The 16,396-nt window shown below is 34.6% G+C and overlaps 2 protein-coding genes across 5 annotated transcripts in view; one reads left to right on the top strand and one right to left on the bottom strand.

Annotated features, from left to right (window-relative positions):
- Nucleotides 1–16,396, bottom strand: part of LOC118262919 (uncharacterized) — a 401,080-nt gene that overhangs the window by 152,336 nt on the left and 232,348 nt on the right. The window lies entirely within an intron of this gene.
- The window catches only part of LOC118262822 (probable G-protein coupled receptor No18), a 126,735-nt gene that overhangs the window by 105,685 nt on the left and 4,654 nt on the right, over nucleotides 1–16,396 (top strand). For both annotated transcript variants that reach the window (XM_035574438.2, XM_035574437.2), the window contains exon 6: nucleotides 8,865–8,988. In XM_035574438.2, coding sequence (XP_035430331.2) covers nucleotides 8,865–8,988 — 124 coding nt within the window. The remainder of the gene's footprint in view (nucleotides 1–8,864; nucleotides 8,989–16,396) is intronic.

Below are 16,396 nucleotides of genomic sequence, written 5' to 3'. Positions count from 1 at the left end.
ATACACATACATACAAACATATAACATAGTAGAACGTCAGTATTGCAGGTATTTTGTATAAATACTTGTGTCGGAATGGAATTTCAAACCGCGCTCCTAAGCATTGAATGGGAGACGCAAGTATTCTATTCACGCGGCCTTGGCAGTCGAATTAATGTCGCGCTTACAATTTTTCTTAGGTACCTTACTTCGCCTTGTATTTTCATTTTCTTATTGTGGGCATAAAATTGCTATGTTACTTTGTATATTGTTGTTATTATCATCAAATGATTACATTTGACATTCGCGTTATTAGAATTGTTCAATTCAGAGGGCGAATAGGGTTTTCTTTTTAGTGTTAGCTATGAAAATGTTTTAACTTAAAGAGTTTTCTGAGTTGTATCCAGATATTGAAATGTAATATTTACTTTAACCAATTTTTTTTAATAACTATCGTGAGGTATATTAAATTAACTAAAAGTCAAAAGTTTCAAGGCAGCCTCCTGTAGGCTGCGCGATTTCTCGATTTCTCCGCGTCTGCGCACGCTGCTCATGATGAAGAGTCCCTCTGTGTCTCGAAACTAGTAGAGCTTTTTCTCCAAATATTTAAGTGAGTAAATTGCGTTTTTTATTAAATATGATTGATAGAAAACGTCATCCATCTTTACTAATCCTCAAATTCCTTACCCCCAAAACACACTTCTAACGCCTCTGGTGTTTCGATTGTCCATGGGTGGCGCCGATTGCTTACCATCAGGTGATCCGTTTGCTCGTTAACGGTTTATCCCCATAAAATAGAAATCTGTAGCTTTTATAAATAAACATTTTTATCAAACCAACTTCAATACACATTCTCCAACAACAAACAAAACCAAAAAAAAAACAGTTCGTATCAGTTTTCTAATGTAAATTTTAAAACTGCACTCAGCAATATCGAAGTTTTTCACAAAGTACCAGTGTTTGCATGTAGTTAGTTAGGTGCATCTGTCGTCGACACGGGTACACGAGTAAAGTCCACCCCTCTGGGGGGAAAAATTCCGACTATCCGAGTAGTAATCGAACTCCACTTTATACTTGATACTTGACATTATACAAGGTGTTCGGAAAAGTATTAACACGTGTTACTGATTGTTTTTGCTTGACTTGTTTTTGGTTGAAGTGTGGTTTGTGGAGTTATTTTTAGTATTTGGTAGACTAACTAGTCTACAGTTGGATGTTTTGTTAGTTAACAATACGATGTTGTTGTTGAAGGAAAAAATTAAGATCTAGTTACTGCTTTCGGTAATGCTATTAGACAAAATATGGTGATTAGAACAACGTTTCATTTAAATTACTATGTGTAACAAATAGCACATCCTGGCATGATTTGGTTTGCGATCCAAATCCAGGAAAGAATTTTAAAAATCTACCCTCTGTATTACTAAAACTCTCATAGTATAATGAAACAGTCAACACGGCGAGACTTTTGGAACATTTAAATACTTTTTTTTAAATAATTATCTGAATATTATTTTACACAAAGAAACATTATGAGTAAATAGAAAAGTGACTATAATTTACCTAAAAAATAAAAGGCCTTAAATATTGGCATACATTTTCAACTTATTTTATCTGAACACTCATATGTGTATGACCCAATAATTCAACGAATGAGAATTGATTTTATGTAAATTATACACAGGAACTTGATGCCCATATATTACGGTTCAACCAGACTCTGGGGAACCGTTACTTCGAAGATTATTTGCATAATACATATTACAACTCCATAGGAGATTTCCACGAAGTGATAGCAGTAGTTCATTCATTTATAATAATGTCATTTAATGGGAAAAGCTAAAGGCGTATCTATTTTTAGATGTTGAAGGAAAACCTAGAAAGATATTTCCGAGAATTCTATATTCTGAACCAAGTTCTGAACAATATTTGAAAAATAATAACGACTGACGTCTGCAAATTAGATATCTTGACAAATTTGACGACACAGTTGGTGCGGTGGCTGGGCAACTGGCTGCCGTACAACGTGTTGCGGGTGCGAATCCCGCACGGAGCACCTCTTTGTATGATCCACCAATTGTTGTTCCGGGTGGGTTGTGTATGTGTACACAGGAGAAAATCCCATTTTATTCAGTGGCAACCTTTTATTTAAAAAATATACCTAATATTATAGATGCAAAATTTTCATGGTGTAGTAGTTTTTGAACGGCAAATATTTGTTTGTTTACGATATCTCAATATTAACACACGCATCACAGTACAATAACACACACAGCGGATAGAAAAATGTTTTTTTAAATGTCAAGGTTTATTTTTGCGTTTTTTTAGCTGGCGCCACCGTCGCGTATAGTCCAATCATTAGTATGAAAGAGTTTGACTTTTATTCCAATCACCATTACTATCAAAGAGTTTTTCAACAATGCCATTGTAATTAGTTATAAATATTCCGTTGGAGCAAAGGGATTTGAGATCCTCAAGCCATGGAACTAACTTTGGAATAACAGATTCCAATATAGATCCGAGAATAAAATATAAATTTAAGATATTGAGATGAAAATCAAATTCAAATCGCGTAAAATATTGCAAGTCCTTTTTATTTATGCAATCTCGTGATCATGATAATAGAACCGGCACTAAAAAAGATGGAAATCTTCTGGCTTGGGACATTACGACACTATCCATCTGATGTCTCAAGCGACACAACTTTTCTATTCCACATTTTGATGTACAGACTAGAGATCAAGCTATACAAACCAGTATAATCTGACCGTCAAATATCTGGGAAGACCATACAAAGATAGACCAAGATAGATTGGTTTTGTATAGTTTAATGTGAAGCATGTATGTATACTTGTTATATTTCGACCAATGGGAAATGGGTTTTCCATTCCGTGTATAATAGGACTGAAGAATTAGCATACGCCAGGCCAGTACATTATACCCACGTAATCCTAAGGGACCTCGAAGGCCTCATTTGGCATCTGTCATACAAAGGCTCCGTTTGTACTCAACGACCCGTGATGACCAGTGTAATGGTTTTGAACGCAAGCGGTAATGTAACTGCTTAGTCAGTTTTGTGGAAGTTTATTAGATTGCCGAAGATTTTCTGATTGATTTTGGGTAGCAAGTAATTCTTAAAGGAATGATGATTGAAACGTTGAAATCAATGTAGTTGGTAATATTATTTTCGTATAGGTACAGTGAAGGAATATAAAGCGATAATGATAACGTCACAGTTTAGTGACGCATCACGTCTAATCCCTTAGACAGTAGTGCGTTTGATGTTGTTCGGCACCGAAAGCTCCCCAAGCTAGAGAGCAAATCTTATGAGGTACAAGCAAACATTAACTTAGTGGTGGTCAGGCGCATGTGACCACAATTGTACATTGATATTAAGGTTTCTAAAAAAAATATTATTGATTTTGAAAGTAATTGCAATTTTAAGCAATATTTCTGTAGATCCACTCTTACGAAAGTGTGTATATCAATAGCTACAATTTTGCCGTAATTATACAATTACCTAAATATAAAACAATCCAATCCACATTGGTAGAAATATGACTTAAAAGCTTAGAACTTAGTAAATACATTCAGTCATCGTAACTTCAGTCATTTTCTACCATTCAACGTTAGTGCTAAAATTAGTTCATTTACTATACCCAACCTATTTCCCACAGGAGCGACTTCAAATTGACATTTATCATCGTTAAGGTCGCTTTACATAGTTCAAAGTATAATGTTTACAAACGATATCAAATTATATGTGACAAAAAGTTTAATAAATTGCTTCCTTCGATGATCAATGTACAAACTAATAGTTTTTTAATGTTCTATTTAATTTTATGTGTTGTCACTGAAACACTATAAAATTGTTATTAGTCACGCAGTAATATTTGTAGGTACTTTTTATTATAATGTATTTGGTTTCCTATAAAAATTACAGAACTTTAGTATTTATTTCAGAATCTGTTAAAATATCAATGCCGCGATTTAAAGCACGATCTTATCATTCACTTACCAACCGCAACGAGCATAACTCTTAGAGTAAGTATTTGTACCAGCTTGACGCTATTTTTTATGGAACAAGCCTGCCATAACCTCCCAAAACCGCTACAACTTCTGCAAGCCAGGATCTACAGTAGATACAACCATGAAAACACCAGAATACTGAAGTCCACCGCATCCCAGAGAAATAAATTTGGAAACACCGGTTCGACGGCTCCCAAGGACATGAATGACTATGTTGGATCTCGAAAATCATTCACCTTTTCTATTTAGGCCTCTACAATGAAAAGAACAACCGATTAAAAAAAAAGAAACAAAATGTTACAACAACACATTAAGTATTCTGTCTGTTTTCTATAACAACACGATTCCATTTCAACTTTAGTTCAATATTTTATTAATGAGCCGAAGCGAAATCGTGATCGTCCATCAATACCTTTCATTATAGCAATGACCTTGGATATCCTAGGTATTCTATAGACCTGACTATGAACCTACAACTACAATTTCAGCTATACAAAACCAATTTACCTTGGTCTTGCTTTGTATGGTCTTTTCACGCATTCAAGGGTCAGCTTATACTGGTTAGTCACGGCCTGATATGTAGCTATGTGTACCCTATTCTAATCGATTACTACTGGTGACGTCGAACAAACAGAGACACATTTACACTTAGTATTTATTTAAAATGGTCTGTAGGTGTTTCTGTTGCCATAGTAATGGATTGCTTGAGAATAATGTGGGCACTAAATGTTAGGGCTGTTCTTCCTGAATGCCTTTTTGTGTCCATTTTAGTACTACAGGTTTAGTTGACTGGGTGACGGTTCCCACCCAGAACCGAAACACAATTTGTTGTTTCGGTTCTGGGTGTCATGTCCATCAACACACCCACTCCACAGGAGAAAATCCCAGTGTAGACAAAGTTTCCAAACCCCAAAATATCCGGCAACGCACTTGTAACGCGTTTGGTGTTCCGGGTGTCCATGGGCGGCGGCGATTGCCTACCATCAGGTGATCCGTCTGCTCGTTTACCAGTTTATCCGTGATCATGGTGCTTGCAACAGTGCCGAAATATCGGAAATTCATTAAAATTGAAAAACATGGTAAATATCCCGTTGTAACTTCCAATTCTAGCTTTTGTCATAAAAAAGACACACAAAAATTGACTAGGCCCCCATTTATCCCCTTATAGCTGTCACTAGGTCACTTTACACCGCACTTTTTAATTTATTTTAATCGAGCACTCCACAGAGAATCAATCCAATCATTGTCTCTTCACATTGGGAAATGACGGTCAAAATCCAATTTGTGAGCTGATATTTAATTCGATTGTTTGGTTTTGAATTGACGCTTTTTCATTGCCCATCATTATAATTGTCTAAAGGGACAAATATTTAATTAATTATATATTCTTTAAAAGGACATTCATAGAGAAATAGGGGGCTTAACACTTATTAACATTTCTTTAGTAACGAAGTTTAGTTAGCAAAATGCCGAGCAAGAGCAAGATAATTAATTAGAATCGATCGATCATTCAGTATAGCAGTAGCATAGATTTGAAATAATACTATTGTATATTGCGAAATGCAAAACTTTTATGTTTGTTACTTCTTCAAGTGAAAATGGATGAAGGGATCAAGATGAGATTACAGGGGTAGATTATGGTCAGATATAACACATAGGCGAAATTTTTATACCACGGGATCGCGAGAAAACAATATCAACTCATATAATCCAAACTACCTCCCTTAACAACAAGCCTATTATAAAAATAAAATATGATGGAGCTACCCAAGATGATCTTAGAAACCCCATATTATAATTGGTGCTTAACACCCACATCCATACAGCCATAACCACATGTTACCACTCTACGCATTACACACATTTTGGTCTAAGCACATTAATACCACTTACTGGCAACGTTTAGGACAATATCAAGTAAACGTTATGTAACACACACACACAAACACAATTAACGTACGCATGGTCTGTGTATAAGGGATACGAGGAAGGGAAATTGAAGATTTAGTGTGCTCAAAATAGATATTCTTCTTCTTACATTTTTGGTTTATAGATACAATTTTCTGGAGGACAGAATCACAGTAAACACCATTATGTGTTATGAGTCTCATAAATAATAATACAGAAGCGGATTTTATGCTGAAGGATGGCCGTTGGGCCAGAAAAGTAGACCTGCCACTGCGGTTCGAAAAGCAGGAGTAGCAACTGGGTGGTGTTTAGTCAGTAAGAGTCTGACACTCCCTCTCGCCTCGCCCAAGGCTGGAGAAGCCATTAGATGTCTTTCCTCCCTGAAAAAAAAAATAAAGTTGGAGCAATGACATTGCCTGAGTGGAAGTAAGTAGTGAACTGACGTTGAACGGCTGTTGATGATGATAGTGTATTTTATGTCATTTCTTATCTTGTTTTTTATGAGATCTCTTAATCTCCACATTTAGAATGTTGAAAACCTTCTTATGAGGAAGCCTATCATAGTCTAGCCATGGACTATTTAAGGGTTGTTGAAAATGACGAGAGTTCAAAATTAAATCAGGAATCAAGAGCTCAACAAAACAAACAAAAAGTCAATAACCTATACGAACCTTCTCACTCACCCCTTCTATAAATAACAACCATGTTACAATTACGGTTTAACTTATGACTGAATCCCATTATAATGTACACTATAGCAATTTATTCTAAAATCTACGGCTGCAGCCATAAACCGGTACAGAACACATTAAAACAAGGAATCCTCTTAAGAGACGCGCGTGGGCGTTAGGACACGAGTGCCTACACGAGTAAGCGACAAATTTAACAACCCTACAGCTATGAGCGATATGCCTTTTTAGTGGGATAAATATTTGGGGTAATATTTTAATTTTGAATGGCATTTCAGGCTTCGTAATTTTGATGGTTAATTAAATAAAGAGATTGGGTAAGCTTCTTTTTTTAAGGGGGGAAAATCATCCAATGACTTCTCCCGTCTTAAGCGAGGCGAAAGGGAGTGTTAGACTCTTAGACTCTTCCTAGAATAGAATAATTTGAAAAATACTAATTCAAAATCCCAAAATCTACCAGAAATCATTATCTCACGCGGACAAAGTCACGGGCAAAAGCTAGTGTAACATACTTAGTAATATTCATTTTTCACCTAAAGGCCTAATGCGAGTTTTTTATGTTAACACGATCTAAACATTATCGCTCTCTGATTGGTTAGTTAACTTGGTGCTGGTCAATCAGAGCATCGAACGCCATAAGCGTGCGTGTGTGTTGATCACGCTATATTACTCTCTTTGCCACACACCAGTGTCGATTCCAGACTTCATATTGAAACATCTTATACTTTACCCTCCCGGATATACCCCGTACGATATCCAATTTATTCGATATAATTTACACTTATCTAGGTAAAAAATTGCTTTAGCTCTCTCTGGGGTAAAAAGGATGTTATTTTTTTAATCATAATAAGGTTGACTTATAAGCCACAGGTGTGCGTTGACGCTCGTATTTTTATAAGATCGTCTGTATTTTATAGACTTGGTTTTTATTATATCCCACCTGTTTTTGGGTTAAAATGAAAATTGTATCTCCACAATATGGGACAGAGCAGGCTTTTCCGTTTTTAATTTAAAATTGATCCTTGAGTAACGGATATAAAGATCAATATACCGGAGATTGATCTTTCAAGGTTATCGCCTTTTGGGCAGCAGATAAACCTACTCTCATTCAGCAATTTTTTTCATTGGATTCTCGACTTTATTGGAAAATAATAAAGTTCGAATTCAAGTTAACAAATGTGAGTAAGGAGTAGAATGATCAGCTGGGTACTTGTTAATACAATCAACTCTGTTTTCCTTCAGTATACCTAGAAAACTGTCCGAAATCATTTAATGGAAAATAAAAATATTCCGCTCCTAAATTCCTAGAAAGATATTTGGATCAAATGACAGTTTGTCCAATCTGTAAGAGCAAGTGTCAATCTCGAACTAATACTGAAATATTTCAAGGTAAAATACAATTACGTTTTTTATTTCCAAATTCTCAGTAACAGCGTGGAAAAATACCAAAAGAAAATCGAACTATATTGAATATTATTGTCTACATATTTGAGTACCAATTCCAACGATAAAAAAAACAATCAAATAAAACAACAATGCCTTAATCCACCATTTTCTTGAGGCCAGCAAAGAACAACCAATCTTCTTCAATAAAACTCAATTTCCTATTAATCCGATAGAGGGCGCTCCTTCCGCAAATCGTCTGCTAAACTCATTAGGAATTGTTTGCACTAGTTGTCTTTCAAAGGTTGATTAACTATGAACTTTGTATTTATCTTCCATTGATCGAAATCTCAACTAATTCCAAGGTATATTTAATCAAAATATCTGATAGTAGTCGTAGATCTTTGATAATTGGGTAAATAAATACACGAGGTGAGGATTTCTGTCGTTAGATTTATTTGTCAAGGTATTTAATTCCTTCCAAGTTATTGTTACGTGGTATTTTATGGTATTTGTTGCTGAGTGGTCAATATACGTATTTATGGTTAAACTATGCACCTATACACAGATATTTAACACATTTTTGACGGGCTAGTAATACATTTTATAAAAGTAGAGTATCCTAGCTAAATAGACAGCTAATCAATTAGGCTTATAGTACTCAATAGCTTATAAGTGGTCACTGCTGACCAAAGACTTCTTCTCGCATGGACACAGCAATAATCACCATTTTAATAGAGGAATAAAAATATACGTGTCTAATATTTTGTCATTACCAAACAGACGGACTAATTAGATTTTTAATTTTCATGCCCCATTATCATCCCTATATTGTGAGTAACATACTTACAAAAATTAACCACTGATTTTCTTCACCAGGTCGACGCTGCACGTGGCGTAGATTCCTAGGTCCGCGAGGTGGAACTCCTCAACATTCTGCAGCTTCCACCGAGACTGAACTGCCCCCTATAGACACAAGGGACCTTTGGATACAAGATTCAAGGTAAAGTATAAATTCAAACCTCTCTGTACTTTAATATCATGTTTTTTCAGCCCTCTGAAGTCTTCAAAAGGTTTCAACAAGAATTTTGCTGCGGTTTTGTCTTTGTCCAAAATTTTGTCAAAGTTGGTCCAAATACTGAATTGAATAAGTATTTTGCCAGTCATAGAACTTAACCACTTTTAGAAAGAGGCTTTTTGTGATGTTATTGATGATGAAAATACCAATATTTTGACAAATATTCCAATAGGGATGATGACGGGGTATGAAAACTAAAAATCTAATTAGTCCGTCAGTTATGTAATGAAAGAATATTAGACACGTATTTTTTTTTATTTTGTCATATACGATAACAGTACTTAGATAAAATGAATCAAAGTTTAGAAGTGGGACCAATATGTCATTTCCATGTATAAAACGTATCTAGAAGTGACGTCATGCGATATTTTAAATCAATATAATATCGTCGAAACTATGGAAATAAAAACACATGGCTAATGTTTCAAAATAATCAACAAGACGGACAATTAGTAGTAGTTAAAATGAAAATTAGTCATCTACCCTATTAGATAGTCAAGGTTATTAAAGTCTTTATTATCAGTTATTAGAGTAACATTTTGACTAGCGATTGACTTCTAACCTTTAACCGTCGCATTTTATGTAATTTTCTGGTCAAGGCAGAATTTCCTCTATGAAAATATTTGGTGTTTACAGCTTTGAATTTTCAGGAAATTATCTGGATCGTTGTTTGTCATGAAGCATGCCCATTGATTTTCATTATGTTTGGGGATTGTTGATCTATAAATTAATGTTATAACTAGCCTGTCTTTGAGACCAAATGGCATTATAACACCAGTCGAATGAGAATGGAAATCAATTGGTGAATAGAGAAATATCTCTTTGACTGAATATTGGTCTTACAATTGGTGAATTGGTTCGAAACAATGTTACCAAAAATTGTATTGTGCACCTGATTGAAAAAGAGTAACCTTTGGAGTTTCTTGCTCGTTCTTCTCCATAAGAATCTCCACTTTAGAACGAGTAAAGATTCACTAAAGCATTGACCGACATACGGTCATTTTTTAATAATTATAATATTTGCTTTGATGTCCAAATTACCTTCCAGATCTATTTGATATAAATAATTTTGACTTTGACTTTGAGTCAATGTATGAAATTGACACTCAAATCAACAAATTATGTCAAGCCAATAATACTCTTACATTGACTGGTCTATTTGCTCATTCGATTAGCGTTTTAATGCCATTGGTAATAAGGTTGCTGATAATGCAATGTTTCTCTTCTTGCTTCTATAAATGTTTAGAATTTAAATAATAATCTTATAACTATGTCATTTAGAATTGCATGTCTATGTTGCTTGTGTAGTGTTCCATTAGAATTATATTATACTGTTTAAAATTTTGATTAGAGTGTTTTAGATCGAAGGTATTTCTTTAAGTGGAATGATTGGAATCAGCCTATGAATGATTAAATACAAAAATGAGATGTTAAAAATAATAGTTACTGCAATTCTGTAGCTACGTGAAATGCTCCTCGAAATATAAAAAATATAAATGATAACTAAATTAATTATTATGAGAGAATGCTGCTCATGGATATGAGCCTCTACCACGGTTTGAACCTAGTTGATATGCTCGTTAAATACTTACGTGAATAAGCCGATAAGTTAATACATTAAAAATAGTCAAAAGATTATTACATAAATAAGACAAACCACTGACAGTCGACCCACGAACACACAATAAAATGCCGCCAACAGATTTCGGTAACAGTAATCCTAAAAATAAAATCATCCCCTTTTTACAACTTGTTTTTTTTTCTAAAGAAAACCTTCTTCGTACTTCAATTACTTAGAATGTCTTCAAAAAGTTTTGTGAGAGATTCGCGGTGCCCGTACTTTTCCGGGGCTAAACAAAATATTATTTATATTCTAAAGGAGAGTTACAATCTGCTTAGGAGTGAAGTTTTAATGTACATTTGGAAAGGAGTCCATCAAATCTACATTAATAGGAATCTCTGGTGCTGGGGGTGTTCATGGGCAGCGCTGATCGCTTCGCATCAGGTGATCTATCTGCTTGTTTGCCCACATATCTAACTGCCTAGTTGGTCGCATGGGTGCAGGTGCGACTGCCGTGTAAAAGATTCCTGGCTTGATCAAAGCAACACTTATAAATTGTGTTTGTACCATGAAGCAGATACAAAGAGGATATGTTAGTTATAACTGGATTTCCTTCTACGAGTATAATATTGCGTGACACTTTACGTAGACCGCGGGACGTTACAAACCACGCCACTCTATTTTCCATCTGGCGGTCCCATACTACAGAAATGTTGCCTATTGTCCACATTTTAATGTGCCACTTTCTTGTCACATAAGCGCATAGGTTATAAAACCTATCTACTTATAATATCATTGGGCAGGGCCGTTTTTTAGTGTCATAGTGCACCATCACATTATGGCATCTCTTCTTTGTGTTACTTTTGAACTTTTTCGACTGCGATCTTAAATTTCAGACCACCAGTCACCACAAATGGGGCCCAGCAGGGGCGATGCCTAATCCGGAGTTGTGGACTACCTAGTGGTTTTACCGCGGAGTAAGAACGGGGTGGTTTTTAGTCAGTAAGAATTTGAAACTCCCTCTCGTCTCGCCCTGGCGAGAGAAATCATTTAGTGATTCCCCCCACCCTCCCCCCCAAATAAAAAAGAAGTTTATAGTAAACCTTCTCTTTTAGAGGAGTTGTATAGACTAGAAATGTACTGAAACGAGCTGTTAATGACCTGATAATAATTTTAGACGGATCTAAGTGGAGTCAGCAAGAATTCTTTGAGAGTAAACCCCGAAGAATTTTCCACTACCACTCCGCAAAAGTATATTGTACGAGTAGGTTAGTAAACCTAATCGTACAACATTAATTCACGGAACTCCAAAATTATACAACAACCATTTGTAACCACTTAATAGAAAATTACAAAGAACAGAGTACTGCATAATCGCTTTCCATGGAAACTTGGATTTTAGCTTTTTTTTAATAGGATTGAAATTGCAATGTTAAATTGTAAGTAGCGAGTACACGCCAGTTATTCATTACGAAGTTCTCTGAACCAGTGACACGTGTCATTTTGTTCGGAAATCCGCGCCTAAATAATTTAGGTGCTAATCAGAAACGTGTGATGTGGAGTTTTCTTAGAAAAGTTGGTTTTTAATGTATTGTGTTCTGAGAAGAACTGTACGAAATGCGAGAATTTTGTTAGGAAATGTTTTGTTTGCGTTTAATTAAAATATCATTGGTGTATTTATTTAAGGAATTTTCAATCGTGTTCTGGTTATAGAAAGTAAAAAAAAACATATTAATGACATACTGAAATAGACACTTTCGAAAAAAGTTTACTTTTTGCAGAATGCTTCCCATAGCCTTATTATATACGACTATTCATCTTTAACAAAATATAGACAGTATACTCGACACGAACACTCTTTCAAATCTAGAAATCGGAGTTTCTACCTAACTTAGCCTTAATTTATACATGCACTCGCCGAATAATATATGTAATATATAAAAATCAATTCTTTTCGCCGCCAATCAAGCCGTTCGTTAGTCTCGCTGAAACTCGAGAACGGCTCGACCAATCTAGCTAATTTGATCTTGAATTATTTGCGAATATCCAGGGCAGGTCTAAACGGTGAGTTTTTTTTTTATTTTTTGAGGCGTTTCGATGTTTTCCAGATAGTATGTATATAACTTAAATACCTAAAAGTAAATTAGGTACAACAAAACTCTTTTTTCGACGTAATAGTATATAACAATAAGTAAACTATTGCCTAATTCTATTTGCCCCAAAAATAGAAGTTCTGACCTTTAGTTAACAATTTTCTTCGTTAAATATCAAATCGTGACTTTTCGGCTTTTAGCCCCTTTTTCGTGAAGTATTATTAATTTGTTACATCGAAACTTAATTCGATAAATGTTATTTAATTTTGTAACTCGAGTTAGTCGTTGCCGTAACTACTTAATTAGTCTCTAATTTAATTAATTTCACTCCTTTTGTTTTTGGTAGATTTTATTAGGACCTATTTTGTTGGCGGTTTTACTCGCAATTTAAGTACTTACTTAACATTAAAAATTTTAATTCTTTATTGCTTTCTTTAACGTGATATAGTTCTTATATAATACATATAATATGTGGTATGTATAATAGGGATGATGACAGGGTATTACATTTAGCTATTAAGATAAGTTCTTTTCTTTCTTTCTTTTTTTCTTTTTAAAAAACGTTGCCCCACACTAGGATTTTCTCCTGTGTCGTGGGTGCGTTTACAAACATACAAGTTCACATACACATGACACCCAGACCCGAAACAACAATTTGTGGATCACACAAAGAGTTGCTCCGTGCGGGAATCGAACCCGCTACCCGTTGCGTGGCAGCCAGTTGCCCAGCCACCGCACTAACCGTGCAGTCGAAAAGTTTTGATAGATAGCTGTTATACAGACATTGTGAAACAAGTCCTTAATGTATAAAAATATAATACCTACGTGAAAGTAAACAGTACACTAAAAGTTCTATTATATCTAATGCATACAATTTCCATGTCACAAAGTTAGTTACCATACTTCTCCGAAACGGCTCTTTCGATTTTTACCAAATTTTATATGCGTATTTAATAGGTCTGAGAATCGGCTACTATCTATTTTCAAGAAATAATGTATAAGGCAAAACAACGTTTGACGGATCAGCAAATATAATATAAAGTAAAATAAAACTAGAGCTAACAGTAACAATAAACTTAGCGTGCACTCCACCCTTGATACCTGAAGTGTCAGCATATCATTTGCGCTAAAGTGCATAGTTTGCATTATTGTACTTTATGACATAAACAAGACGGTGCATTTTATATCTTTTATAAAATAGTGCAGCCATCAGCTTAATGTGTTATAATGCAGTTTTTGAAATAATTTTATTCTTTAAGTTCTTTTTTTTGCCTAATTTCTATAGAAATCTTACTTACTTTGAAGGATTTTGTAAAAGTTTTTCCTATGTCGACATTATCCTTTATTGTATTAATTTATTATTATTGCCATACTGTTTGAAAGCATAAAAGCTATCTTAAAAGAAAACGCACTATGTCATGAGGCATCAAAGAGTTTTCTTCTGAAACAAATTGAGTACTTATATGAACCAAGAATGTACATTGTACCTTAATGGTGAATGTATGCTAGGGTTACAAGATGTATACATGTATACTAGGGATGACGGCGGGGTATGAAATTTAAAAATCTATTTAGTCCGTACTAAAACTATTAGACGTATTATTTAATTTGTCATATTATAATATATAACAATACTTATATACACATAAAACGAACCAACGTTTTTCCCCGCAAATACGTCATTTCTACGTATAAAATAACGTCACGCGATATTTGAAATCGATATTTCCGAAATGATTTCTTTCTGTGAGAAAATAAAACTATATGTCTAATATTTTAAAATAATATACAAAACAAAAATTAAAATAAAAATTTGCCATTATTTTGAATGTTTATTTTTCTGTAGACCAAAATAATGAAACAATTTAATACGACTACAGTTTTTTCCTCACTTCAAATATTTATCACAGGGTATTCATGTTCATGTAATAATCTAAAGAGCGGTTTCACGTCAAACCCTGACATACGCCGAAGCGTTACTTACCCTCGATACGCAAAAAAAATTACTCGCAAAAAAAAGTAAGCATCTCATCTAAACCTCAATCGATCTTCATCAGTTACTTAGCCAAAAACACCTCATTTACTTCAGAAAGTATATTTTATCCATGCTAACATTATAAATGCGAAAGTATGTGTGTCTGTTAATTTGTCCGTCTGTGACGGCAAAACAGAGCGATGAATTTACCAGATTTTTCCAAATGACGATAATTGAAGGATTGGAGAGTGAGCTTTTTGTTTCTTGTTAACTAAAAAACTATTATTACTACCTAACTAAAATCTAAAACATTTCCCTAAAATGGGGAGTGGCTGTTACTATGGAGTATTCCATATACTTTGACTTTGAGTATTCCGTATTTTTTAACATATTTATAAATTCCCAATCTTCTCAATCCCCGATTCCTCGACAACCCTTAAATTCCTAACCCTCAAAAGACTGGCAACTCACTTGTAACGCCTCTAGTGTTTCGGGCATCCATAGGCGGTAACGATTGCTTACCATCAGGTGATCGGCCTGCTCGTTCACCGGTTAATACCATAAAAAAGAAAGCTTAAAGTTAGTACATTTTTATTGTGACCACCAGAAAAATCTTGCATATTTTATTTTACAAAATTTAGCAATACCTAAAAGCACGCGCGAAGCCGCGGGCGGAGAACTAGTATTATATTAAGAAATACATTTTCAATCAACTCTTAGAGTAAGCGGGTTACAAATGAACGTTACTCAATCAGAACAATTTGCAGGCACTTCGTATTCAAAGTAGGGCTACGGTAGCACTTAAGAGGTTTATGGGTGCCATTTTCGATCTTTTGCTCTTTATTTTTAGATTCAAAATAAGTAAGTTAATTTAAATGGGCAATAATGAGAGCTCTGAATACGAATTTTGTTTTGTTTTAATTGGTAATGTGATATTGTATTTTTGTTTTTTGGGTTATTTTTGTTAGGGTTTTGTAATGTCGGATTTTTGTCAGTTTTAATTAAATTGGTCGTGGTTTTTTTAACACAACCTGTTTTTTTAGACCACCAAATTGCAGATGGCGTTGGGGTTTCAATTTTAATTCCTAATTTGCTTTATCAATTCCTATTTTAAGTGTGGGAGAGCCATGCTTCGGCACAAATGGGCCACCTCGACCGGAGTGATAACACGGCCTCACCGAAAACTGACGTGAAACAACGCTTACGTTGTGTTTCGTTGGGTGTGTTACCGGATACTCAATTACCCCTCTTCTCAATCCTGATTTCCCAACAATCCTTAAATTCCTAACCCCCGGCAATTGCTTACCATCAGGTGATCCGTCTGCTCGTTAACTGGCTTATACCATAAAAAATCCACATATCTCTATTTCCTTATGTTAAAGCACGAAATCTATAATTTTACCCATTTTTAAGCCTTATATTGTTAAAAGAAACGAGTTTATTTGCGTAATTTAAAAACTATTTAATAAAATCCGCAGCAAGACTCAGTTTTACAGCGTTTAAAACTATAACTTTAAAAGTAAAATACAGATATTATTACGAAGCGAGCTCTCCTCGCTCTTAATTCTATTTTGTTTTGTCCACAAGTTGCCTCTTGAAGTATAAATTAGTTTCATCTTTCGATTTTTTCATCTATTCTGTAAACAGAAGTCGGAGTTTCAGTTTTCATTTCAACGTCGTTTTATTTGAAGATAAACTCGAGTA

The sequence above is a fragment of the Spodoptera frugiperda genome, chromosome 12 (assembly GCF_023101765.2).
Source record: "Spodoptera frugiperda isolate SF20-4 chromosome 12, AGI-APGP_CSIRO_Sfru_2.0, whole genome shotgun sequence".
NCBI lineage: Eukaryota > Metazoa > Arthropoda > Insecta > Lepidoptera > Noctuidae > Spodoptera > Spodoptera frugiperda.
Note: the sequence above shows the minus strand (reverse complement) of the source record. Positions and strands in the feature narration are given on the sequence as shown.